The sequence below is a fragment of the Hyposmocoma kahamanoa genome, unplaced genomic scaffold (assembly GCF_003589595.1).
Source record: "Hyposmocoma kahamanoa isolate Upper Pololo Valley unplaced genomic scaffold, ASM358959v1 103, whole genome shotgun sequence".
NCBI lineage: Eukaryota > Metazoa > Arthropoda > Insecta > Lepidoptera > Cosmopterigidae > Hyposmocoma > Hyposmocoma kahamanoa.
The window spans coordinates 5,680,572-5,702,316 of record NW_020653344.1 but is presented as its reverse complement, the minus strand read 5'-3'; the positions used below and the strand labels follow the sequence as shown (position 1 = coordinate 5,702,316).

At 36.4% G+C, this 21,745-nt stretch overlaps 1 protein-coding gene across 3 annotated transcripts in view; it reads right to left on the bottom strand.

Annotated features, from left to right (window-relative positions):
- The window catches only part of LOC113238212, a 66,510-nt gene that overhangs the window by 6,931 nt on the left and 37,834 nt on the right, over positions 1-21,745 (bottom strand). For all 3 annotated transcript variants that reach the window (XM_026475000.1, XM_026475016.1, XM_026475008.1), the window contains 3 exons: positions 4,241-4,405; positions 2,841-2,932; positions 1,047-1,194 (listed from right to left, as the gene is read on the bottom strand). In XM_026475000.1, the coding sequence (XP_026330785.1) occupies positions 1,047-1,194; positions 2,841-2,932; positions 4,241-4,405 (405 nt within the window). The remainder of the gene's footprint in view (positions 1-1,046; positions 1,195-2,840; positions 2,933-4,240; positions 4,406-21,745) is intronic.

Here is a 21,745-nt window from a genome sequence, read left to right as displayed (position 1 = left end):
ACGTTTAATGCAACCTCTATTTGTTTTCGCTGACATGGAGGACCCCTTGTAGATTGAAGTGAACCTTGGTGGTAAATATAGGCCACATTGGGAATAATTGCTTTACACTCTCGAATAGCATACAGCAGCAGTAGCGCTCCTTGTGAAAGAGTTCGTCCAGAGAAGTACTCCCACCTTACCAATATCTGCCGCCAAGCAGTAATGTTAGCATTACTGCGTTTCGGTTTTCAAGGGTAAGGGTGCTGGCGACATTACAGGCACATGGGACTTGTCAACTTATATCTCAGGATGACGAGCGCAGTGGCAGTGCCCCTCAGGATCCTTGCGATTTAAAGCTCTGAGTGGCACTGCAACTGTTATGGACAGGCGTGTAGCTTACCATCAGGTGCACGACTTGTTCGTCCTGTCACTTGATATTATAAAAACGAAAAATACTGTTCTTTGACTTTTCTCCATTTTGTTCCTAACCCACAACGATTTGAACACCTGTCTTAGGCCTTATTCAGTGTGGCGGTCGAAATCGAATGTACGTAGATGCTCGTTGCATTCACAGTGGCCGCGCGCGCAGGTCTGTCACGAGGCGGACGCGGGCGCGGGTGCGCGCCCCGCGCGGGTTAGATCTATTGGCTGGGTCCGCCCGTATCTTTCCCAGTGCTTGGTCTAGCGTCTAGCATCTGTTTGTGATTTCGGCGTGTGAATCTACCCGCTCGAGCCGCTTCGGCGCTGTGAAAGGCAAGACGCCAAAAATCGCGCCCGCACCCGCGCCTCCACTCTGAATGAGCCCTTAGAATTGCAACTACAAATGATTAGATTTTAAGATTAGTGTGTTTATTCACTAAATAATTATGATTAATTAAAGTCAACCAATGGCTTGGAACTTAAAACCGTTCAGATGTATCGGGAAAATAAATAGAAGTGATGATAATCATTAATGATAAGTTACTTTCGGACCTTGAAACATTGACATAATATGAATCACTGTCCATGTTGTTAACAGAAAAATACGTTAATATTACTGTTTTCAGCCTTAATATGAAGTACCGTACCTCGACCTTCTTTAAAGCCAGGGTTATTAATAGTGGTCCCTTGAGGTTCCCCGAGTGGATTGGTCGGGTCGCCGCCGACTCGCCGCGAATACAGTGTGTCATACACCGACATTATAAAGAGAAGGGAGTTTATCACGATGCAGGTTATCTGAAATGTAAAAAAAAACCGTAAATTACAACATGCAGACCTCAGGCAGTTTGAAGATCTCTATAACTTTTATACTTTAAGATTGGGAATACACGTCAGATTTCGTGTCCTTAAACTCGGTTTCGATTATCTCGATACCTTCTATGAACACTTAGCCTACTTTATTTTTATCGCATACTTTACTAGCTGCCTCCGTGACCGAATGGTTATCATGCCGGACTGCCACGCAGAGGCCCCAGGTTCGATTCCCGGGCAGGGAGAAATATTTGTATGGTTTATATTTATTTCTCTCGTGAGTTTGGGTGTAATTTGTGGTTGTCTATATGTATGTGCATGGCACCCACGATACAGGGTTTCCCTAGTGCGGGGCTATGTTGAGTGCGTGCGCTATTATTATTTATTTTTTGGTCATTTTCTGTTATTTTTATAAACAGCTACATTTATTTACTCATATTATGCTCCCTGAACTTTGTGAAAGAAAAAGAAACAACTAACAAAATTCTAAAAAAACTAAAAAGCAAATTTTGTGTAAAAAAAAAGCAAAATAAAAACAGAACAGGTTCAAAAATTAAAGTTAGCGTAGCGTTAATTGAAGCTATCGATCTGATCGTATTCACTCGTATACACTTCAGGTTCTTTTGCCAGACTTTTTCTGAACTTAGTCGTTTCAGAGCTATCTTGTATTGATCTAGCTGGTATTGATCGATCACATAGGAGCAGAAAGAAAAGATGGATGACGAATTATTGTTACCTAATGCATATTTGCTCGTTTTGTCGCCAAAAGAATTCGAATAGCTGTCGAATTTACTGCTTGTGCCTTAATTGCTTCCAATTTTTGGTAGGAAACGAAACTATTTTTTTTTCGGATCTAAATCGCGTTATATGTTTTTCCAAACCAACGTTTCGGGCTCTTTACAGGTCCTATAGTCATGGCTGACATGCTTTAGTTTTAGACGACCTCCGCGGTCGAGTGGTGTGCACACCAGTTTTTTGGAGTCGATTTCTGAGGTGCCGGGTTCGATTTCCAGCCGGATCAACATAGAAAAACTAGCTTTTCTATATTGTCTTGTGTCTCGGTGTTTGTGGTACCGGCGTTGTTTCCGATTTCCATAACACAAGTGATTTAGTTACTTGCTTTGGGAACAAAGCAACACACATATTATGTAATGGTGTCTAATATTTATTTAAAGTTGTTTCTGACTGAGTGGCGGCGGTAAATTGTTGCTCTTGTATAGATTCCATATTTTACGCAAATTTCGTTAATAACAATGAAGAAAGAGTTGCATGTGAAAAGAAATACATTTTGGCTTGGTCTATGATACGAAAATTTTAGTAGCAGTAGAGCTCCTTGTGAAAGAGTTCGTCCAGAGAAGTACTACCATCTGACCTACTTCTGCCACCAAGCCGTAATGAGAGCATTACTGCATTCCGTTTTTGAAGGGTAAGGGTGCTGGTGAAATTACAGGCACACGGAACTTGTCAACTTATGTCTCAGGGTGTCGGGCGCAGTGGCAGTGCCCCTCAGATCTTTATGATTTAAAGCTCTACGTGGCACTGCAACTGTTATGGCCAGGCGTGTCACTTACCAACAGGTCCACGACTTGTCCGTGCCGTCACTTGATATTATAAAAAAAAGTAAAACATACCTGAACATAAAAAGCTTCTCCCCTTTCGACCCGGAACCCTCTGTCATCGCCTTGGACAGCGAACAGGCCTGCGGCAGCTATAGACAGCAACGCTGCAAAAACACATATTTCAGTTTTGGTACAAGTAATTCAGTACTACAGTAATATCCTGGGGCGCTCTAAAGGAGCCTCGCATGACGTATCCTTCTTTTCCTTTACGTTTGGCGCAATCTGGGCAATAATGGGCCAGTACCATACGCCGACTGGGAAGTCCTTTCACAACGATGGCAAGCATTACAACCAATAGTCGGAAAAAGATGTTCCATATATATATATTCTTATATAGATATAGCTCTACAAGGAGCGACAGAGTTGTTAATACCACCAAATATTAATTAATTACTTTTTCGAATTCCGGATTTCCGGAAATGGTTTTAAAGCATCGTAAGACAAAACTACTAACTTAGGAAGTCGAAGTTGGATTTTAAAGTAATTCTAATGGTGCCACGATACCTGGCGTCTCAAGCCGATTCCGATAGGTGTGGCTTAACCCTTAGAGAACGTTTTTTACTTACTTGTACCTATCTTTCTATATGTGTCTCCAGTCAATGAAAGAAGTTGAGTGATATTTTTAATCCACAAGATTATGGTTGAGCAACAAGTAAGTACATCAAAATGGAAAGAAACACAAAACTTCTCTCTGCTCCCCGTTTCCAAAATTTACGAAAGAAGGGATTCGTATTTGCTTGTACCAAATCATTCCTAAATTCACTAAGATCGTTTAATATCATTATAATTAAGCCGAGCATATCTGGAGATCTTGCATTAACGAGACATGTACGGACCTTGTGTCGTGGTCTTGATGGGCAGTGGATTGAAACCCAATCAACCCGCCCGGGTTTTAACCAAAAGTTTTTTAAGGTTTCAGCCCATTTCTGCTAAAATCTTGGGCGGAAAGGGCGAATACGGTACTTCATATAATTCTATGTTTATTACAAATTTTGATGTAAAAAAATCTTTTTAGACGAAAAAGAGGCAACTTCACCCACCTTGCAATCCTGTGGATTCCTCACTACTAAAGATGCACATGACCATTCGATTTTTATGAGAATCAATTCAAGTGCATACGATCTACGATTTTTTGCATCTATTTATTGCAATGCGATTTTTAAGCGAATCGATTCAATAGAAAAGCAAATCGATTCGACTAGAGCAGAAAGCCATAAACATTTTGTAATAATACCGTTACATTTGAACAAAACTCGATTTACAATAAATATTTAGTTGTAAATAGTTTTTGCCCTCGACTTCAGGTGTTAATGGGTTTTAACTCGATTTAAACACGGCGTTTTGATAACCTGGTTTAAATCGGCTTAAAAACCGGGCGCTTGCTCATCTCTGGTCATCGTCAATTGACTAACCTGCTAGTAACGCCAACGTCATCTTCAGCATTACCAAGTTGGTGTATTTGAGTCCAACGCGCTCTTTGGATGAGATCATGGCGAGTTGGAGCACCGACAGTATGCAGAAGACGCCTAAAAGCGAAACGCCAATCGCACCTATTACGCCCGCGAAGTATACCGCAGCTGGGAACAAATAATAAGAATTTCAGTAAAACAATGAAAGTAAAAAGTCTGAAATTAATTTAGTAGTACCTTTATGTCATTCGCTGCTTTACAATCCAAAATAATTCCTTTTTTGACCTATTGTGCCAAATTTTATTGTGAATCGAGCTTTTTGTTGGTTAAAATAATCACGTACCAAAGTTGGATAGTCTACAATATGTCAATTTTGCGCGGTAGACACGTCTCAGTTTTTTTATACCATCTTCCTGGTGAATTAGTTGCTTTTGAGACAGGTTCTAGAAAGTGGTTTATTTTGTGATCTTTTATAAATTGCACAATTAATTTAAATAGATCTGTAGATGAGAGGCAACGATCTATAGACAAGAACATTCATAGTACCTTGATGTTTCAAACAAAACACTATGTGATAGTATTTTGTTTTAGTGTTAAATTTTGTCAAAGAATATCGGTACCGTAGAACCGTGGACAGACGCGACAGTCTATACCTATTGGGAATGAGCAAGACAGACACATAATATTGAGTGTTTACTGATGATATTTATCCTTCGTTGGGGAATTAACGTAAAGCCCTTGGCAAAGTCGCTACTAGTTGCACAATACATTTCATTTTGATTTGAGCCTTTCACTGTCTAAAAAGAAAAAACTAACTAATTTTATAGAAAAAAAAATAAAGTGGTGTTGTTGAAATAAGTACATATGTTATGAACTTTTCCTTGCGGAAAGTCAAAGATCTTGCGACTTGTACATAGATATCGTTGAGCTTAATCTTTTTTATATATTATTTAAATTTATGTGGTAACCTTAGTAACTGGAACATTCATATTAGACATACTCTGTTATTGTGCACTCTGAATACTCTGTTGCTTATTAATCTATGATTTATGTTTTGTCTTGTTTTATTTAACACGCGTCATTAATGTTTGCAAATTGAGATGGATGTGTGAAATTTTGTATACTATTTCGCGGTTATCAAAATATTTTAATGTACAAATTAATTAAAACCACAACACTACTTACCGAATCAATGTGAATAATTTAAAACTTTAAATTTATGTTCACACAATTTTATCAATTAGCGAAATGTGAACAACATACCGATGTAAATTAATTTTTAAGAGAGAACTAGTACAATAGATATCGTTGGTGAGAGGTAAAGAACCTGAAGTGCCAAATAGTAACATTTAAAAGGCACCAGGACTTAATGCTTATTACCATAGCGCGATTTTTAGAATTCAAAAGCAATGTTTGTAAAAATATCACCTAAAAAAATAAAATCAATTAATAAAAAATAATGAGGCTTTTTCACAGACTATTTGGTTTGTACTTTTTTAAATCTTTTACTTATTTATTTAGGTAATGCACAGATTCTACAGCCTCTTCACGTAGACAACTTTCAAAAATCACATGAACCTCAAACAATTACAGTAAATAATAATATTTATAATAATAATGAATAATAACGAAAGAAATGAAATAAGGCATGTGGCTTTTCACATATCCTTTCCAGATCCTTTTATCTATGACTTAGCATCGGCTGTCATGTTGCAGTAGCGCGTATTGGAAAGAAGCATAATAAACTAAATTAATGCATTACAACAAATAATTTACAATTACATAAAAATAATAACAAAAAATATGCTTGTATAACAAAGTAATGTTTCTGGGTTAATAAGGATAAAGGGAAAATCGATTCTTAGGAAGAATAAGGGTGAATTATATTTGATACTTTTAAAATCAATGCTCTTGGGACTTATCAGTCCATGTCCAATAAGTCTACAGAGAAAATACAGTTAGGAATAAAAGTGAAAGCGGCTAAATCGCACTAACACGAGCTTCTAAATCTTTGGCTAAAGTTTTTTAGGTACAATTTCACTTTTGCAAAGGACGGTCACTCGGTAACTGGACACTTGGCTGACACAAAAGCTAGACTGAACTAACGCACGCAAGCATTCATTATGTTTTAAGCTCATGAATTTTGGATATGACAACGAAAACTGCGAACTCTCCCTATTAATATGTTTATTTGAAACTAGTTTGAACAAGTTTACTAAAAATAACGGATCACACAATCACATTTGGTCTCAAAGTTTTTCCAGTGTACTTTTTTTTAATAAATAATAGACACATTCTTGGCCACAATGATAAGCCTTAAGCCTTGAATAGCCCCTACTATTCGGGAAACACGGATAGAGCCGGTAGAGTAGAGCTACAGCCGGTAGAGTATTCCATTCCTTTGCCGTACGCATCAGAAAAGAGGAAGCAAAACGTTTAGTGCAAATGAATGGTATATCAACGGCATAAGGATGGAGTGTTCAGGACCTTCTAGTCGACAGAAGGAGAAACGGTGAGGTTGGAACGAAATTGAAAAGTACTATAGTAACAAAGCAATGTAATTAACTCTGCAGGCACAACCAGGTTAAGAATCTATTTAAATAACTTGGTTTTCGAACTGGTCCTACCGGGAATAGGTCCCGGTATCTTATCATTAAGCGCCCAGTGAGGTAACCAACCGCTGTGCCAACAACGTTATCTATAAAGCTTTAAGTGTCAAATTGGCGTACAAACAATACCATAACTTTCTTTGACGTTTTAGTAGCAGACAAGGGACTTGTCAATTTAGTTTCAGATGGGCGCAGTGGTAGGGCCACTCATGTCTGCAATTTAAAGCTCTGAGTGGCACCGCAACTGTTATAGGTAGGCATGTCGCTTCTGCATGACTTGTTCATCCAGACTCTTGATGTTATAAAATAGATATAGTACCTGGCTGAGTGAAGAAAAGCTTTCATAGATACTACGGCAAAAAAAATCGTTAAAAACTAAATATCTGCCACAAGCACATAAAAACATTCGTTAGGTCCGCTAGGTTGTTTCTTGGCTTAGTTGACATAGCGTCCGGCACAGTTTGCTGAAAGTCGTTGGTTCGAATTCAGCTGGTTCGAAGGAATTTTTTCTTAGTTTTCGATCTTTGTATTAATAATTATTACAAACTAGTGGAGTAACTTCACAAAAATAATGAAATATAATGGTGGTCAAACATTCAATAAACTTCAAAATTACAAGTAGATATAGTGTTAAAAAACTTTTTCACATTCACACTTGTTTACATTTTTTATAAATAAAATATGCGCATTTGACCTTTATCTCACCTGATGGAAACGATGTTGAGGTCGACGATGGAGCATGCACACCTATATAAAGCCTATTCAGTCTCGCCTTGAAAAAGTCGACGTTTGATGATTAACGTTCATACTGTTTGTAGAACAAATTAATTTGTAGGAAAACTGAGCAATATTTCAACTTACTAAATGATTTATAAATTAATTGATTTTTATTTCAACGCCTTCACGAGTATATTCTACTTCTCCATCTGCTCCTCGATTACATGTTCTGCATGATGGCACGCAGAACATATAATCACTTCTTTATGTTTCTGGATTATTGAGAAGGTTCAATACAAATTTGTTAGCCACAAAGAACGATTCGTCGTAAGTAAAATACGCACTGTGATTATTGAAAAATACTAGTACATTTTTTCTTACAAGTCTGCAATGGCAATTAAAAAAAACATTTTTTAAAACTGCTGTATGGTCAGAGATCGTAAACATAAAAATTGTATGTAAACACGTTACTGTACCACAAAACAAATATACGATAACAAATTAATGTACAAAGTCAAGCTTATACCGTAAACAAATTTCGTCCAGCTAACTTTTTCTGCACCTACTTGTTTTGTTTGTAGTTGTATTTTATACTTATTCTTATTGTACCTTTAATAAATGCTTATTAAGATATTTTGGTTATCTATCACTATTCAATTCGTGCTTGTTAGAAGAATTCAGTATATTTTGGAAAAAATGGTTAAGTCCTAACATTTGGTAAAGTCTGGTACGATGAGCCACACCTAAAGATAATGCGTGAAAATAAAAACAAAAATATTTGTTGAAATTACACCTTACAACATTCGCATAGTGTTCAAGTTGCAATTGGTATTGTTCTGCCTATGTCTCAGTGTAGGCACCTAATTAGTAGAAGAATGTAGTGCTTTACATACAATTTGGGTCGGATTTCAAGGCTGTTAAAAGTTTCAGGTCCATTCAATTAACCTAACTGTTTGTCGTTAACTAAAGTTGCGTCATGTTGCTCCAACCGGTTAGGTGTGTTACACAATTTAAAACCAATAGTACATTATCATAACAAATAAATTCTTTTCGTTTTAAAAGAGAAGCTTATCAGGGTGCCTTCACATTAGACGCTTATAGAAGCGCGACATGGGCGCCACTGTGGAGCTGCAGTCGCGCCACTACTCATTTTCATACAATATTTAGCAGCGCAGCTGCAGCGCTACAGTCGCGCCACTTTGCCAGACTAGATATTGTATGAATATTAGTAGTGGCCTCAGGTGCACCACTGTTGCGCTTCTATAAGCGTATATTTGAAGGCGGCCCTACAATTATAGAGCGATAGTGGCCTTACGGGAGAGTGTTGAGTGTTGCCTCTCAAATGGGATGTCGATGCTTTAAATCCCTATGATACATCATATTGACTATAATTTCCAAATCAGTTACAATGTTTTTTTATTAAATATCTACCTATCTACTCAAGGAATAATTCTTTGACCCGGCTGGATTCGAACCACTGACTGTTTGCCAGACCGGGGGGCTAACCGCTCTCTGAACTGACCTACGGAACGAACCAGCACACCTTACGAATCTAAACGTTTGTTTCGCCATAGCGCCACCTGTGAGAAAAGCTTTTTCTCCAATTAGCCACTCATAGTGATGAAAGAGATTCAGTCTTTTAAGGCGTTTTATAACGACTCGACTCCATTTTACAGGACTCGACTCTAAAATTACGACTGGGGGTTCGAGTTTTTATTAATAAGACTCAGTCGTTATATTAAGACTCAAAAGACTTAAACGACTTGAAAGACTTAAACCACTCGAGTTGTTTGCAAGGGACTTATACCTATTTTAAGTCTTATTAAACCCGAAGTTTATAAATCAAAATGACGTAAGTAGTATGCAGTAAATAATCACGTTTATTTACTCACAATAAAAATCGTAAAATAAATACCTTGTGGGTAGAAATAAAATCACGCCATACGGCTCATGACTTGCGACTCCCGAGGCTACGAGGCGCCAGTCGTTTTAGTCTTTTTAATCGTTTTAGTCCTATAAGTGTTAAGCTTCCCAGGGTTAAAAGACTTCGACTCGAATTAGTCTTCAGTTTTAGTCTTATGACTCAAGACTTGAGGGTTAAAAGACTAGACTAGTCGTGCGGCGTTGAAAATTAGTCGAGGTTTTTTAAAAGGCCTTAAAAGACGTCTTGAGAAGAGTCTCTTTCATCACTAGCCATTCAGTTACCTTTACACCTACCAGCGGCTGACAAGGGATGTCGTTTTGTTAATTGCAGTATAATGAAGAACATCATGTTTTTATTACCATTCTATTTTTGCGAAAACACTCCACTACTTTGTTATTATTATCTTTAGTTTTCTCAGCTTGTTAGCTGGTTTGAACCACATTTACGGACCTAAATCAAGTAAATGCAGTATGGCGTGTATCTACGAGTATGTGGTTGGTGTGTAATAAAATCCTACTTCGTCCTCTTCCATCTGCACGAACTTTCTGACGTTGCGACATGTATTTAAAATTACAGCTTATTATTATTATTATTGATGCGATAATGAAACAAACACAAAGAAAAAATCCTTCGATCCGACTGGACTGGCTGGTCTGTTGCCTCAACGTGGCTACAGTTACATTTGTAAATATATAGTTGCAATACTCTAAGGTTGGGTCGACCACCGCTGTGATCCATTCGAGTAAAGCATAAAACAATAAAAATGAAATAAAGTATAAAAATTAAAACCTTAGTTGAAAAAATTGTATATGCCTATCTCAGGCAAAGAAATTTTAAAATTCTTATTTTAAACTAAACTGTATTGTAATTATAATGTGTAAAACTACTCATTATACTAATGCACACTGCAAAGTTTATGCCTTTTTGATGGTCATTGGCTATAAAATTTCTTATTAACACCGTTAGAAAGTCAACAAAGTAGACAGACATAGGGTGTTTGGGATAGGAAAGTCAAATACTTTAAGTCCGGATTTAGGAGACCAAAACAAAGTTTAGCCCTGGGGTTAATTGTAAAATACTAACAACATAAACAATAACTTTTGCTCCATGTCTTTTTACAAAATAAAATAAATTTTCAAGTTTTTGGTGTATCGGACCCTATTTAGAGCAAGCTCCTCCCGAAGACCTCCGGTCCGGCAGGTCTTTATGCTAGCGCTTTCCTTTGCTATTGCGTAGCGTAGTATATAAATATTTTTCTCCATGTACGATAGTAAAATCTCATGAATTATTAAAAGTCTAGAAACAAAAGTTGTTGTTTATGATGTTAGTTATATAGTCCTGGTAGGTTGTTAATATTTTACAAATAGCCCTGTATGAGGTTTAATTGTTTTGGTCTCCAATCCAACTCTGAATGGATTTACATCGTTGTCTTGAACACCGTGTATATGTCCGCAATTTTCTCTAGAACAACAGAATCGTTAAAATAAATTTTCAAATATATTGCTAGTAAGTAATCCCGATAAAGATTCTTAACCAAAGCTGTCTAGTATGTAATACACATAGTGTATTTAATACCACCCTCTGAAATACCGGAATTATTGTACTGTACTTTTGGTGTGTAACTACAATTGTGCAAGAAAATATAAGCTTATTAAAGATATTAAAGAACTGAAGGGGAAAGATCGTCACGACAATCTTCTTAGAAATATCACAAAAGGGAAGATTGAATAAAATAGAGGCAAAGGACGACCGAGACCAAGTTGTTTATTGGGAAATTAAAGTTAGAGCGCTATAGAGTTACTCGGTGAATATTCCACCGACAATAGCCTAGCTCTTAAATAAGAACAAGAGAACTAGCAATCACTTTACGGTAGTGTATTTAGAAGAAAAATTTAGTAAGATTATTTTAATTAAATTTTTATTGAATTGATATACAATTATTTTTTGTGGAATTACACCACTAGTTTGTTATAATTATTAATACAAAGATCGAACACTCAGAAAAAATACTCAGAAAAAATTCCTTTCGACCGATTCCGATCCGGCCGGATCGAATCTTTGTATTAATAATTATAACAAACTAGAAGGTTATTTTATTTTGATAGTTTGTCTTTTTTATTTTTAATCATTCTGGTATTTCAGAGGGAGGTATTAACCACTCTATGTATATTTAATAATAACGCACACACTCAACATAGCCCCGCACTAGGGAAACCCTGTGTCGCGGGTGCCATGGACACACACATAGACAACCACAAATTACACCCAAACTCACGAGAGAAATAAATGTAGGCCATACAAATATTTCTCCCGGCCCGGGAATCGAACCCGAGGACCTCTGCGTGGCAGTCCGGTATGGTAACCGTTGGGCCACGGAGGCAGTTAAAAATATTACTTCCTTGATTTAGATAAATATATATACTAGATAAATATTAGATATACTCTGGCTGTTTCGAAGTGTGGGTATTGCCAAATAAAATACCTATGTGTCCAAGACCATGACAATTTCTTCGCTTATTCGATTTGTATGTGAAAGTACTTAAATTGTCAGGCAATAGCCTCGTCTAAACTGAATCACAATTTGTTCTGATGTCATGATGCACAATGAATACTTTGAAATGACATTGCGTCACCTGACCATCAACTCTTACATTGGGGTCAGCATTAAGGACACGGTATCGAATCAAGTGTCGATACACGCGAGTAAAATCGGATACAAAATATCGTACTCATAAAAGTGTCGATATCGCAAGTATCGACAATTTCGTCCGACAGATTTTTTTTGCCACTTTAAGACAGAATAAAAGACTTGTAATCTGATTGTCAAACTTTTGAATTCAATAACGGTTATTGTGGATTAGTCTGCACAATAATTTCTTACTGGCTTGGCGGAGTATGCGATTACTACCGTAGATGTCCCTTCGCGGAGTTATTTTAACGCATATTGTAACTATGTTATTGTCGCGGCACTTTTTGAGAAAAGTTAATGCAGTTAGGGCGCGCGCACGTTTGTTCTTGAGGTCTTCGAACCGCCGGATTTTATTTGCAATGTCCAGTCCATACTGGTGTACATATCGAGTTCTTAGGTTTTCGCTATTGTTACACATAGGAAATGAAACTATTTTTCCGGATTTAAATCACGTACATTTGTTTTTTTAAACAAAGGGCCCGAAACGTCGGTTTGTTTGAAAAAACAAATATACGCGATTTAAATCCGGAAAAATAGTTTCATTTCCTATGTGTAATAATCGCGAAAACATTTTTTTCTAGTCCTTATTTAAGTATTAATTTAATCGAAATAGGATACTTGTCAAAAAGTATCGAATAAAAAGTACCGGTTTCTTACGATAGTAAGGAAAGTAATCGATACCAAAAAGTATCGATACTTTTTCATCTCCCTGGTCAGCATACCGTTCTAGCGTTATGGTCTATAATAAAATAATATATCGATTCGACGAAGAAAAGGCATAAAAGTCAATTTTATCAATAATGAGCAAATACCGGAATATATACATAGAATGTTGGCCTAAATTCAAGAAAATAATACACATAGATTGGATGATACCTCTTTCTGAAATCCCGGAATGAACGCACTGTTGCGATGCGGGAAGAATAGCGTACGACGGGTCTTTGGATCGTCCTTGTCGTAAACGGGATAAAATTGAATTTAAATCTAAAAAAAATCTAAAGTCGCATGCTTGACGAACTCTTGACCTTGTACCTATACAATCAGTTCTGCTTACGTAACTAGTGGTGGGCCAGTGCACGGACTTTATACATATATAATATATTTAGACGCAGTAGAGCACTTTGCGAAAGAGTTCGTCTAAGGAAGCACTGCCACCACATCTACCTATTTCTGCCGCCAAGCAGTAATGTGAGTGTTACTGCGTTCCGGTTTAGAAGAGTGCATGGCACTTGTCATGTCTCAGGGTGAGGGGGAACTTTGCTATTTAAAGCTCTGAGTGGTAACTACAACTGTTACGGATAAGCGTGTCGCTTACAACCAGGTGTACGATTTGTTCGTTTCGTCACTTGATATCATGTGATGTTTGATGCTGTTGAGTCAGCGGCTTCATCAGAACTTAACTCATTGTCCTTTATCCGAAAAATATTCCGATCTAATTTTGAATTTTTAGCTGACTTAAAAAAACTGCGGTTCTCAATTCGACTGTTTTTTTTTGTATGTATGTTACGCGATAACTCCTAACATGTATGAACCGATTTTTAAGATTGTTTTTATTTTTGTTGGAAAGAGGTTACCTCAGTATTGGTCCCATTTAAATCTGAAGAAAATATTCCATCTCTAAGGGTCACAAACTAGGGGATGAATCCGGTTTCACACACTTTGCGGTAACAGATTTCAATAAAAATACTAATTTAAAAAATAATTAAAAATACATATAATTCCACGAACTTTTGAGGGCTTTTTAAATAAAAAAGTTACAATTATTGTAAATAGAGTCAGTTTGTTTTTGTGACCAGTCAGTCTGGTTTTCCGTAGAATCTGGATGCACCAGCAAGTAAAATTACATTTTTTTTAAATCACGTTACATTTTACTTCAAGGCTGTATTGATATGACAACGTGATCATAGCAAATACAAAGACAACAATCACAACTGCAATGTTCCAGTGATTTAACAAAGCACTAAAACTGTGCTATTATTCAATCATACAACATGGTTGAACGTCACTGTAATACCGTGATTGTATAACCTTTTTTTATATGTTCTACCTGTATTGTGAATGAGAAGTATACATGTACCAGATATGTACAATTATCATCAACCCATTTATACGTGTCACTGCTGGGCACGGGTCTCCTTTCAGGCGAATGGTTATGTGATGCGGGTTTTAATTTTTTTTGTAATTTATAATATCAAGAGACAGGACACCCGCACCCTCACCCTTCAAAACCGGAACACAATAATGATGACATTACTGCTTGGCAGCAGAAATAGGTACGGTGGCAGTACCACCCTGGACGAACTCTTTCACAAGGAGCTCAACTGCTACTAAAAATGAATTTCCTAAGTCATAGTTTCCCAAAGTGGTCCCTACCAGTGGGCGCTGGAGAGTCCTAGGGGCGGTAGAGGCCTCGGAAGCAATTGGAAGTTGATGCTGTCCAGGGGGTGCTACGGCATTTGAAAACAAAACCTACACTACAAATATAGAATTTCTTTTCCTTTTGATTTTTTATGTTAAGTTAATATAAAATATACCGTAAAGTTGCCTGCTTATCGGTATTCTCAGAATACATATATCACGGAGAGTGTGCAATGGAATTGCACGATTTAGTTCCGCTTTCACTTTTTCATCATCGGGGAACAAGTCACAGGCTAAGGTTCCCTATGATGTGGATATTCCAAAGATTCGCAGGAAGCGTTACGCTATATGGCGAACGGCTATGAAGTGGAATTCCTTCTCTGCAGACACATTCCCTGAACGCTATAACTTGGGCCTGTTCAAGGCGAGAGTGAATAAGTATTATTTAAATATGCATGCTTCATCGTCGACCTCATCGTCACTTTTCATCAGGTGAGTTGGAGGTCAAATGCGCAGTTGTTATAATATATAAAAGGAATTGAAACTTCGTATTCTCCGGTTCTCCTACCGAGTTCTTCAACAACCGCTCTTGACTTTAGAAAATAGTACTGTACCCATTTTCCTATCTAATTATCCTGCCGTTTACTGTCCACTAAAATCAGAATTTTAAAATTGCGTATAGTAACGCTGACTGGTATACAAGCGTCTCGCTGTTTAGTTGCCATTCTGTCAAGATAGTAATCATCTAATTATGACTTGCAGCAATTTACCAAACAATTCAACAATCATACTACGGCTCTCAATGTCAACTTATTGTTTCGCACCAGTGTTTTTACGTTGTTTATCAGATGGACTGATGTGACCATTATACGGCATAATTTTATATTGAGGCCAATACAACCTACAAAAAAATACATAGTGTCTAATTTATTTAAAATGTTTTTCTTCTCATTTAGAAAGGTATTGCTCCTAAACATTCACAAATACACATAACTATTAAATGAGCTATGAAATCAGCGTAAAAGTGGTACAAAACACGGAAATGAAACAAATTTTCCTGATTTAAATCGCGTATATTTGTTTTTTCAAGGAAACCAACGTTTCGGGCCATTTACAGGTCCCATGGCCGCGGTTGACTGTGACCATGGGACCTGTTAAGGGCCCGAAACGTTGGTTTGTTTGAAAAAACAAATATACGCGATTTAAATCAGGAAAATTTGTTTCATTTCCTATGAATATTATTATTTTTAAATACCAATTTGATTATTCTTATTTGTTAATTCATACCTACTAAGATGCAATCAAAATTTGCCTACCTGTATACAGATTATAGCCCGTACAGTATAGTTTATATCTTACAGACAACATCATTTACCTCAGGGATTCTAAAATGTCCGTGTAAGATTCCAAAATACTTAAGGATACGAACGGATACAAAAAAATTTAAATACATAGATAACAAAGATTACACAGCTTACCTCAGCTGGTTTAGTCTGACATCATCACAAACACAGTTAATATAAACATTGTCATAACTTTAACCATATTAATCATGTAAAGGTTACCGAATAACATAACTAAGAGCCTTTATGTATCTATACTGAAGTGGATAAATAATTAATCATATTTAAAGTGGGTAGAACTATAGACTGTTTAAAAACAAGTTTCAACAACATTCAATTAATATACTTAATTTAAAAATGTTTGCAAAAAAAAAATCAATAAATGTTTAATTGGAATTATAAACATTATTTTTATATATAAACAATGTTTACAAAACATTTTGCAAATGATAATTTATTCACTGTAGGTATATATTTATTTTGTATCCCAACAGAACGTATTATGCGATATCTAAAGTAATATAAATTTCAATGTCTATATTAACATACATATATCTAGATAGACGCCGCAAGTACAGCAATTTGTATGAAAACCAAGCGTGCCACATTTTATATATCCACCATGACGTCACAAGAACTATTTAGTGATGGGAAACCTCCTTACGCGCTAAATCGATTGATTGAACGGAATACACGTATTCCATTCAATTAATCGATTCAAGTATTCGTTGATTACAAGTAGTCGTGAAATATTAATACAGTAGAAAAATACCAAAACAAGATAGTTATGTCCTTTATTAAAAGTTGTTTTAAAAAAACTTGATTACTTAATGATTTAAACTTTAGTTTCTAATCAACTTCAAATATTAAAATTATTGTCCTTGAAATAATATAAGCTTATTATATAACTGTCTTTTTGTAATAGAAGATCTTATCGATTGACTTAAATAATGAAAACGCACGTCAATTATATGAACTTGCAACTGCATTAATTAAATTTACTAGATGGTTTTCCGTCGGTGATCGATCAAATTTTGTGAATGGCAAGACAACTAAAAATGTTACTGCTGACAAAATATCTACAATCTTACTAAAGTAACTTAAAGTTTACTTAATGTCGGCCTCCTGTAAAGTTTTGTGATTTGATCATGATTTCTCGGATTTCTAACTCTGCTACTCTGCATATTTGGATAGCATCTTTGGTGGGATAAACTAGACCACCTTCGTCCTTGTTCTGAAGCGTAGAAGCGCCAACTAAGCGTTTTTCGATCGATTGATTGAACGGAGTACGCGTAAACACTCGTATTCCATTCAATTCATATATAGGTATATCGACAGTTATTATTATTAGAGCTCCTCGTGAAAGAGTTCGTCCAGGGAAGTACTGTCACCTTACCTATTTCTGCCGCCAAGCAGTAATGTGAGCATTATACTACGTTCCGGTTTTTAAGAGTAAGGGTGAAGTTACAGGCACACGGGCCTTGACAACTTATGTCTCAGGGTGACGGGCGCAGTGGGAGTGCCCTGCAAATCTTTGCGGTCCTAGTGGTGCTGCAACTGTTTGGACATACTTAAATTTTACGACTTTATTTAGAGGAGTCCCGCAAAGTTTAACTTCTGGCGTCTGGATAGTACTTCATGCCTGACTTAAAAACAAGTAACTCGCTCTTCTTGACGTCGTATTTGAGCCCATGAGCTTCCGCATAATTTTCACATATGTGGAGCAGTTTTGACATCGCATTAATCGATGGACTCAGCAGCACCAATCATCAGCATAACTTACATTATTTACGCATATTCCATCAATATGACAGCTAGATAGGTGCTACAGCGTTCAACAATCCACCGATTTATGTACAAATTAAAAAGCCGAGGAGAGGTCGACCCAAGCATCACTCCGCACTATTTATTAGATTGGAATCTATACTCATGCAAAAGCGAATCTGCCGTAATTTCTTTTTTGCATTTCTGGATTTTCCCGCTCAAAATACGCCTCATCATTTTTTTCAGACTTACGAGTATTTACCAATTAATTTTATAATTATTCGGTACTCCCAATTTTATTCTACGAAAAAAAATCTCTTGCACGAATATTGTAAGTATATATTTTGCATACTATCTACTCTTGCGTGTTTATGACAAACTAATTTTGTAATATTATTTGTGGGAATCTTTAAAAAATCTGAACCAGAATATTTGTGATGAACTAAAGTCAAAGGTACAAACAGAGATTTAAATCACCAACCTCACATTTGAGTCATAAACCGACCACTAGTCTACCACCGCTCTTACTAAGTTACTGGATAATATTCATACTATTTACAAGACGGAATATAAACATACCAATATTCGTTCAAGTAGGAATTATAAACAAAATCACAAGCAGGTTAACGCACTAGTACAGCTAGACAGCATTTTGTCACGTCTAGGTTTGAATCTAGGCGTACGTGATCACGAATAATATTTTCTTTAATATGTTTAAAACTATTGTTTGATAAATGTGCATGAACTTTTTCTTTACTACTTTTTAAATATATTTTTGATACAAAATACTTTTCAGTAGTTTTGAGTGAATATATTATAATTTCTAATTTGACAAAAATGCATATTACTTTTGCGATTGTTCGCGATTTCCACCGTTCTTAGAATAAGTTGCATAAAATTGAGCTGAAGTGTAAAGCTGAACGTGCTGTTAACCATACATATGCCGTAATGAACACATTTTGTTAGCTTTGTTTCATATGTGATTATTGCGGACATTGAAACTGGTTATAAGTGAGTCATATGGGAGTAGTCAATTTTTTTGCATACTCCATCGTCGTCCAGGAGGATGAGAACTCCTTAAAAAAATCCTTATCATAACTAACGCAATCGACATTTTTATCGAATTTGAGTTATTAACATATCTGGGATCACCGAAACGAGATCTACAATTTTCGCCAAAACTCACACATTCTTAATTTGAAACACTACAAAATCTTGATACTGATTGGTCGTAGTTTCAAATTTAAAAAGAAATAGCAAATTCTGGATTGTTAATATAATTTAAACTTTACCCTGTTGGCATATCGTTGAAAGTTCAATACTATCAATAACCTATTATTGCAAGTTACGACGTTTGGATATTATATTGAAATTTTAATCACCCCCGTCTAGTGGTTATTGCTGAACGATCACGATTTGTAGTTATTAATTTAGTTTTACAATAAAAAAGCGACCATATTGCAGGAGTATAAGCTTTACTTTCGTTCCTTGTAACAAAAAAAAAATATTTCAATAAACAGAAAATTGAAAATTGATTAAAATAAGACTTTCCAATAATATGAAATACCACCACGGGTAGTATTTTTGGTGCGACTATCATTTTTGCACTCCAAAACAGCACAATAACGCATTTTTGTAGGATTTTAGAGAATTTGCACGAATGAATGACACAACCATATCATTCAAAGCGAAAACGGAGGACTGAGCTCAGACAGGTTTTTCAAGACCTTTTTCAAAACCACTTCTACTGTATTTATTGTTCTGTGGGCCGGCACAACATGTATTTTTCTTCCACTCCCCCCTTCCATTCTATCAGCTGTCATTTCCATACTCACACCTTTCTTATCCATGTCTTTGACACAGTCCATCCATCTTTTCTTTGGTATTCCTTTCCTCTTATATACCTAACACTCTTCTCGTCATATAACATTCTTCCATCCGCATGACATGTCCATACCACGCTAACCTATTACTCCTCATCTTTTCCGTCTCTGGTGCCACTTCCTATGATGTACTCAATCCTTATCTTATGCTTTCTCGTCACTTCACACATCCATCTCAACATTCGCATTTCCGCTGCATGCCCAGTTTGCACAGTTCGTTCATTCTCCCTTTATAAGATCCCTTTATAGACGTAGATCTCCAACTCCTTGTTAGCGGTTTTTTAACACCTTATTTAGTTTCACTTTTACTGTTAAGCAAAATCAGCGTAATTGATATTAAAAAAAAGAATAGGTACCAATATATCGAAAGTTACCAAAATGCAAATGCGTTGTGTATGAAGGGGACGGCAGAAATTTAACTGCCTCCGTGGCCGAACGGTTGCCATGCCGGACTGCCACGCAGAGGTCCCAGGTTCGATTCCCGGGCCGGGAGAAATGTTTGTATGGCTTACATTTATTTCTCTCGTGAGTTTGGGTGTAATTTGTGGTTGTCTATGTGTGTGTCCATGGCACCCGCGACACAGGGTTTCCCTAGTGCGGGGCTATGTTGAGTGTGTGCGTTATTATTATTATTATTATAGAAATGAGTACTTATTCCTACAATAAAAACATTAAAAAAAAAAAAAAGAAATAGGTGTCGTGACTTCTCTGGATGGACTCTTTCACAAGCAATTCTACAGTAAATTAACTACAATTAGTAAATTAATGACGCAACGCCTAATTAAAAAGTAGAGCAGACATGTTCTTGGAACTGATAAAATATTATTACCTCTTTCTGTATTTTCTAAGTACATACCACCACCTTATGACCGCAAATGTAAACCATTTGGACTTCATTCCTGCCAATTTGAAAATCGCTAACCACATATATGTTACTAAGAATACGATAAAACTATACTCTTTTAGAATAATAACGTATAATACTTTTCCGTTTATGCGTCATTGAGGTACAAAGGTACCTAGACCTATACATGTAAGGAAAAACATCAAATGTGCACCGTTCATACAATCGTCCGCCTTTATAAGGGTAACGGTGCATGGTGAATCCTAAGTGTGAACACCTGTGCTAGTTATGTACGAAAACAGGAAACGTAGAGCCAATAAATTGAAGTCTTTCTGTCAGGTGTGACGTGAGATATTTAGGCTGCTACCAGAAAGTCAATAATATGTATCCGACTGCATGCAATCGAAACCGAAGACACTAATTGCGTATAATAAGACAAGTATGGTAACCCCATATAAACGTAGCACCGCGGCTTGTATGTGTGTACGCACATTGCGCGCCGTATGCAGGCGCACACATTCGCATAACAATGAAAGGCGCGTGAGACGACCAGCGTTATGCCAGAGAATAAAGAATAGAGAACGGACACTCTCCGCCCCTCCCTAGTTTTAGATACCGCACCACGCCCCGCACATTGCCGGTCACATTGACTGAACGACAACAAGGCTGCCGGCGAGCCGTTTTCGCGCGAAGACGGCTTTGATATTTGAATATAGTTTTCATTTATTTATTACAAAACTTGTACGTTAATATAAAACATCATTTTACGTTACTATTTATAATGGTCGTGAATTGTGTTGTGTATGGTTGTTTATCATCATTTTCCGAAAGATGAAACGAAGTGAGTAAAAAAACTTATGTCTGAGACTCATTCAGTTATTGTTTTCTTCTTATTGTTTTCTGTGCAGCTAGATATGACACATATCGTTTGCTATTTCTTGAACCTGAGTCTCCGACTCTGGCCGACTGTGCCATTACATGGTAGTACCGGCTCTCCCATTAAACAAATTTAAATTAATTTGAATATATAGATGCTATACACAGTACGGCAATTAGTAAAAGTTTATCGATACAGTTACTTGTTTTGGAGGTGTCGACAGTATCGATAGACTATCGGTGGTTTGATTATCAGTTTTCAACATCTCTACGTTGATAATTAAAATAATATTGATTTGGTTGCCAGTCTGGTTAATACATCGGTTTCAAAAAGTAGTTAATTTTGAAAAATCTTCTTGTTATTACAAAAATAAACATTATCAGTTGATATTGTACTTTAATAAGTAATACCAATTGCCAATTATTTTAACGTATAAAATACTACTAATATTGTAATGAAGTAAAAGTTTTGTTATATATTAGGGTAAAGTTTACAGTAAG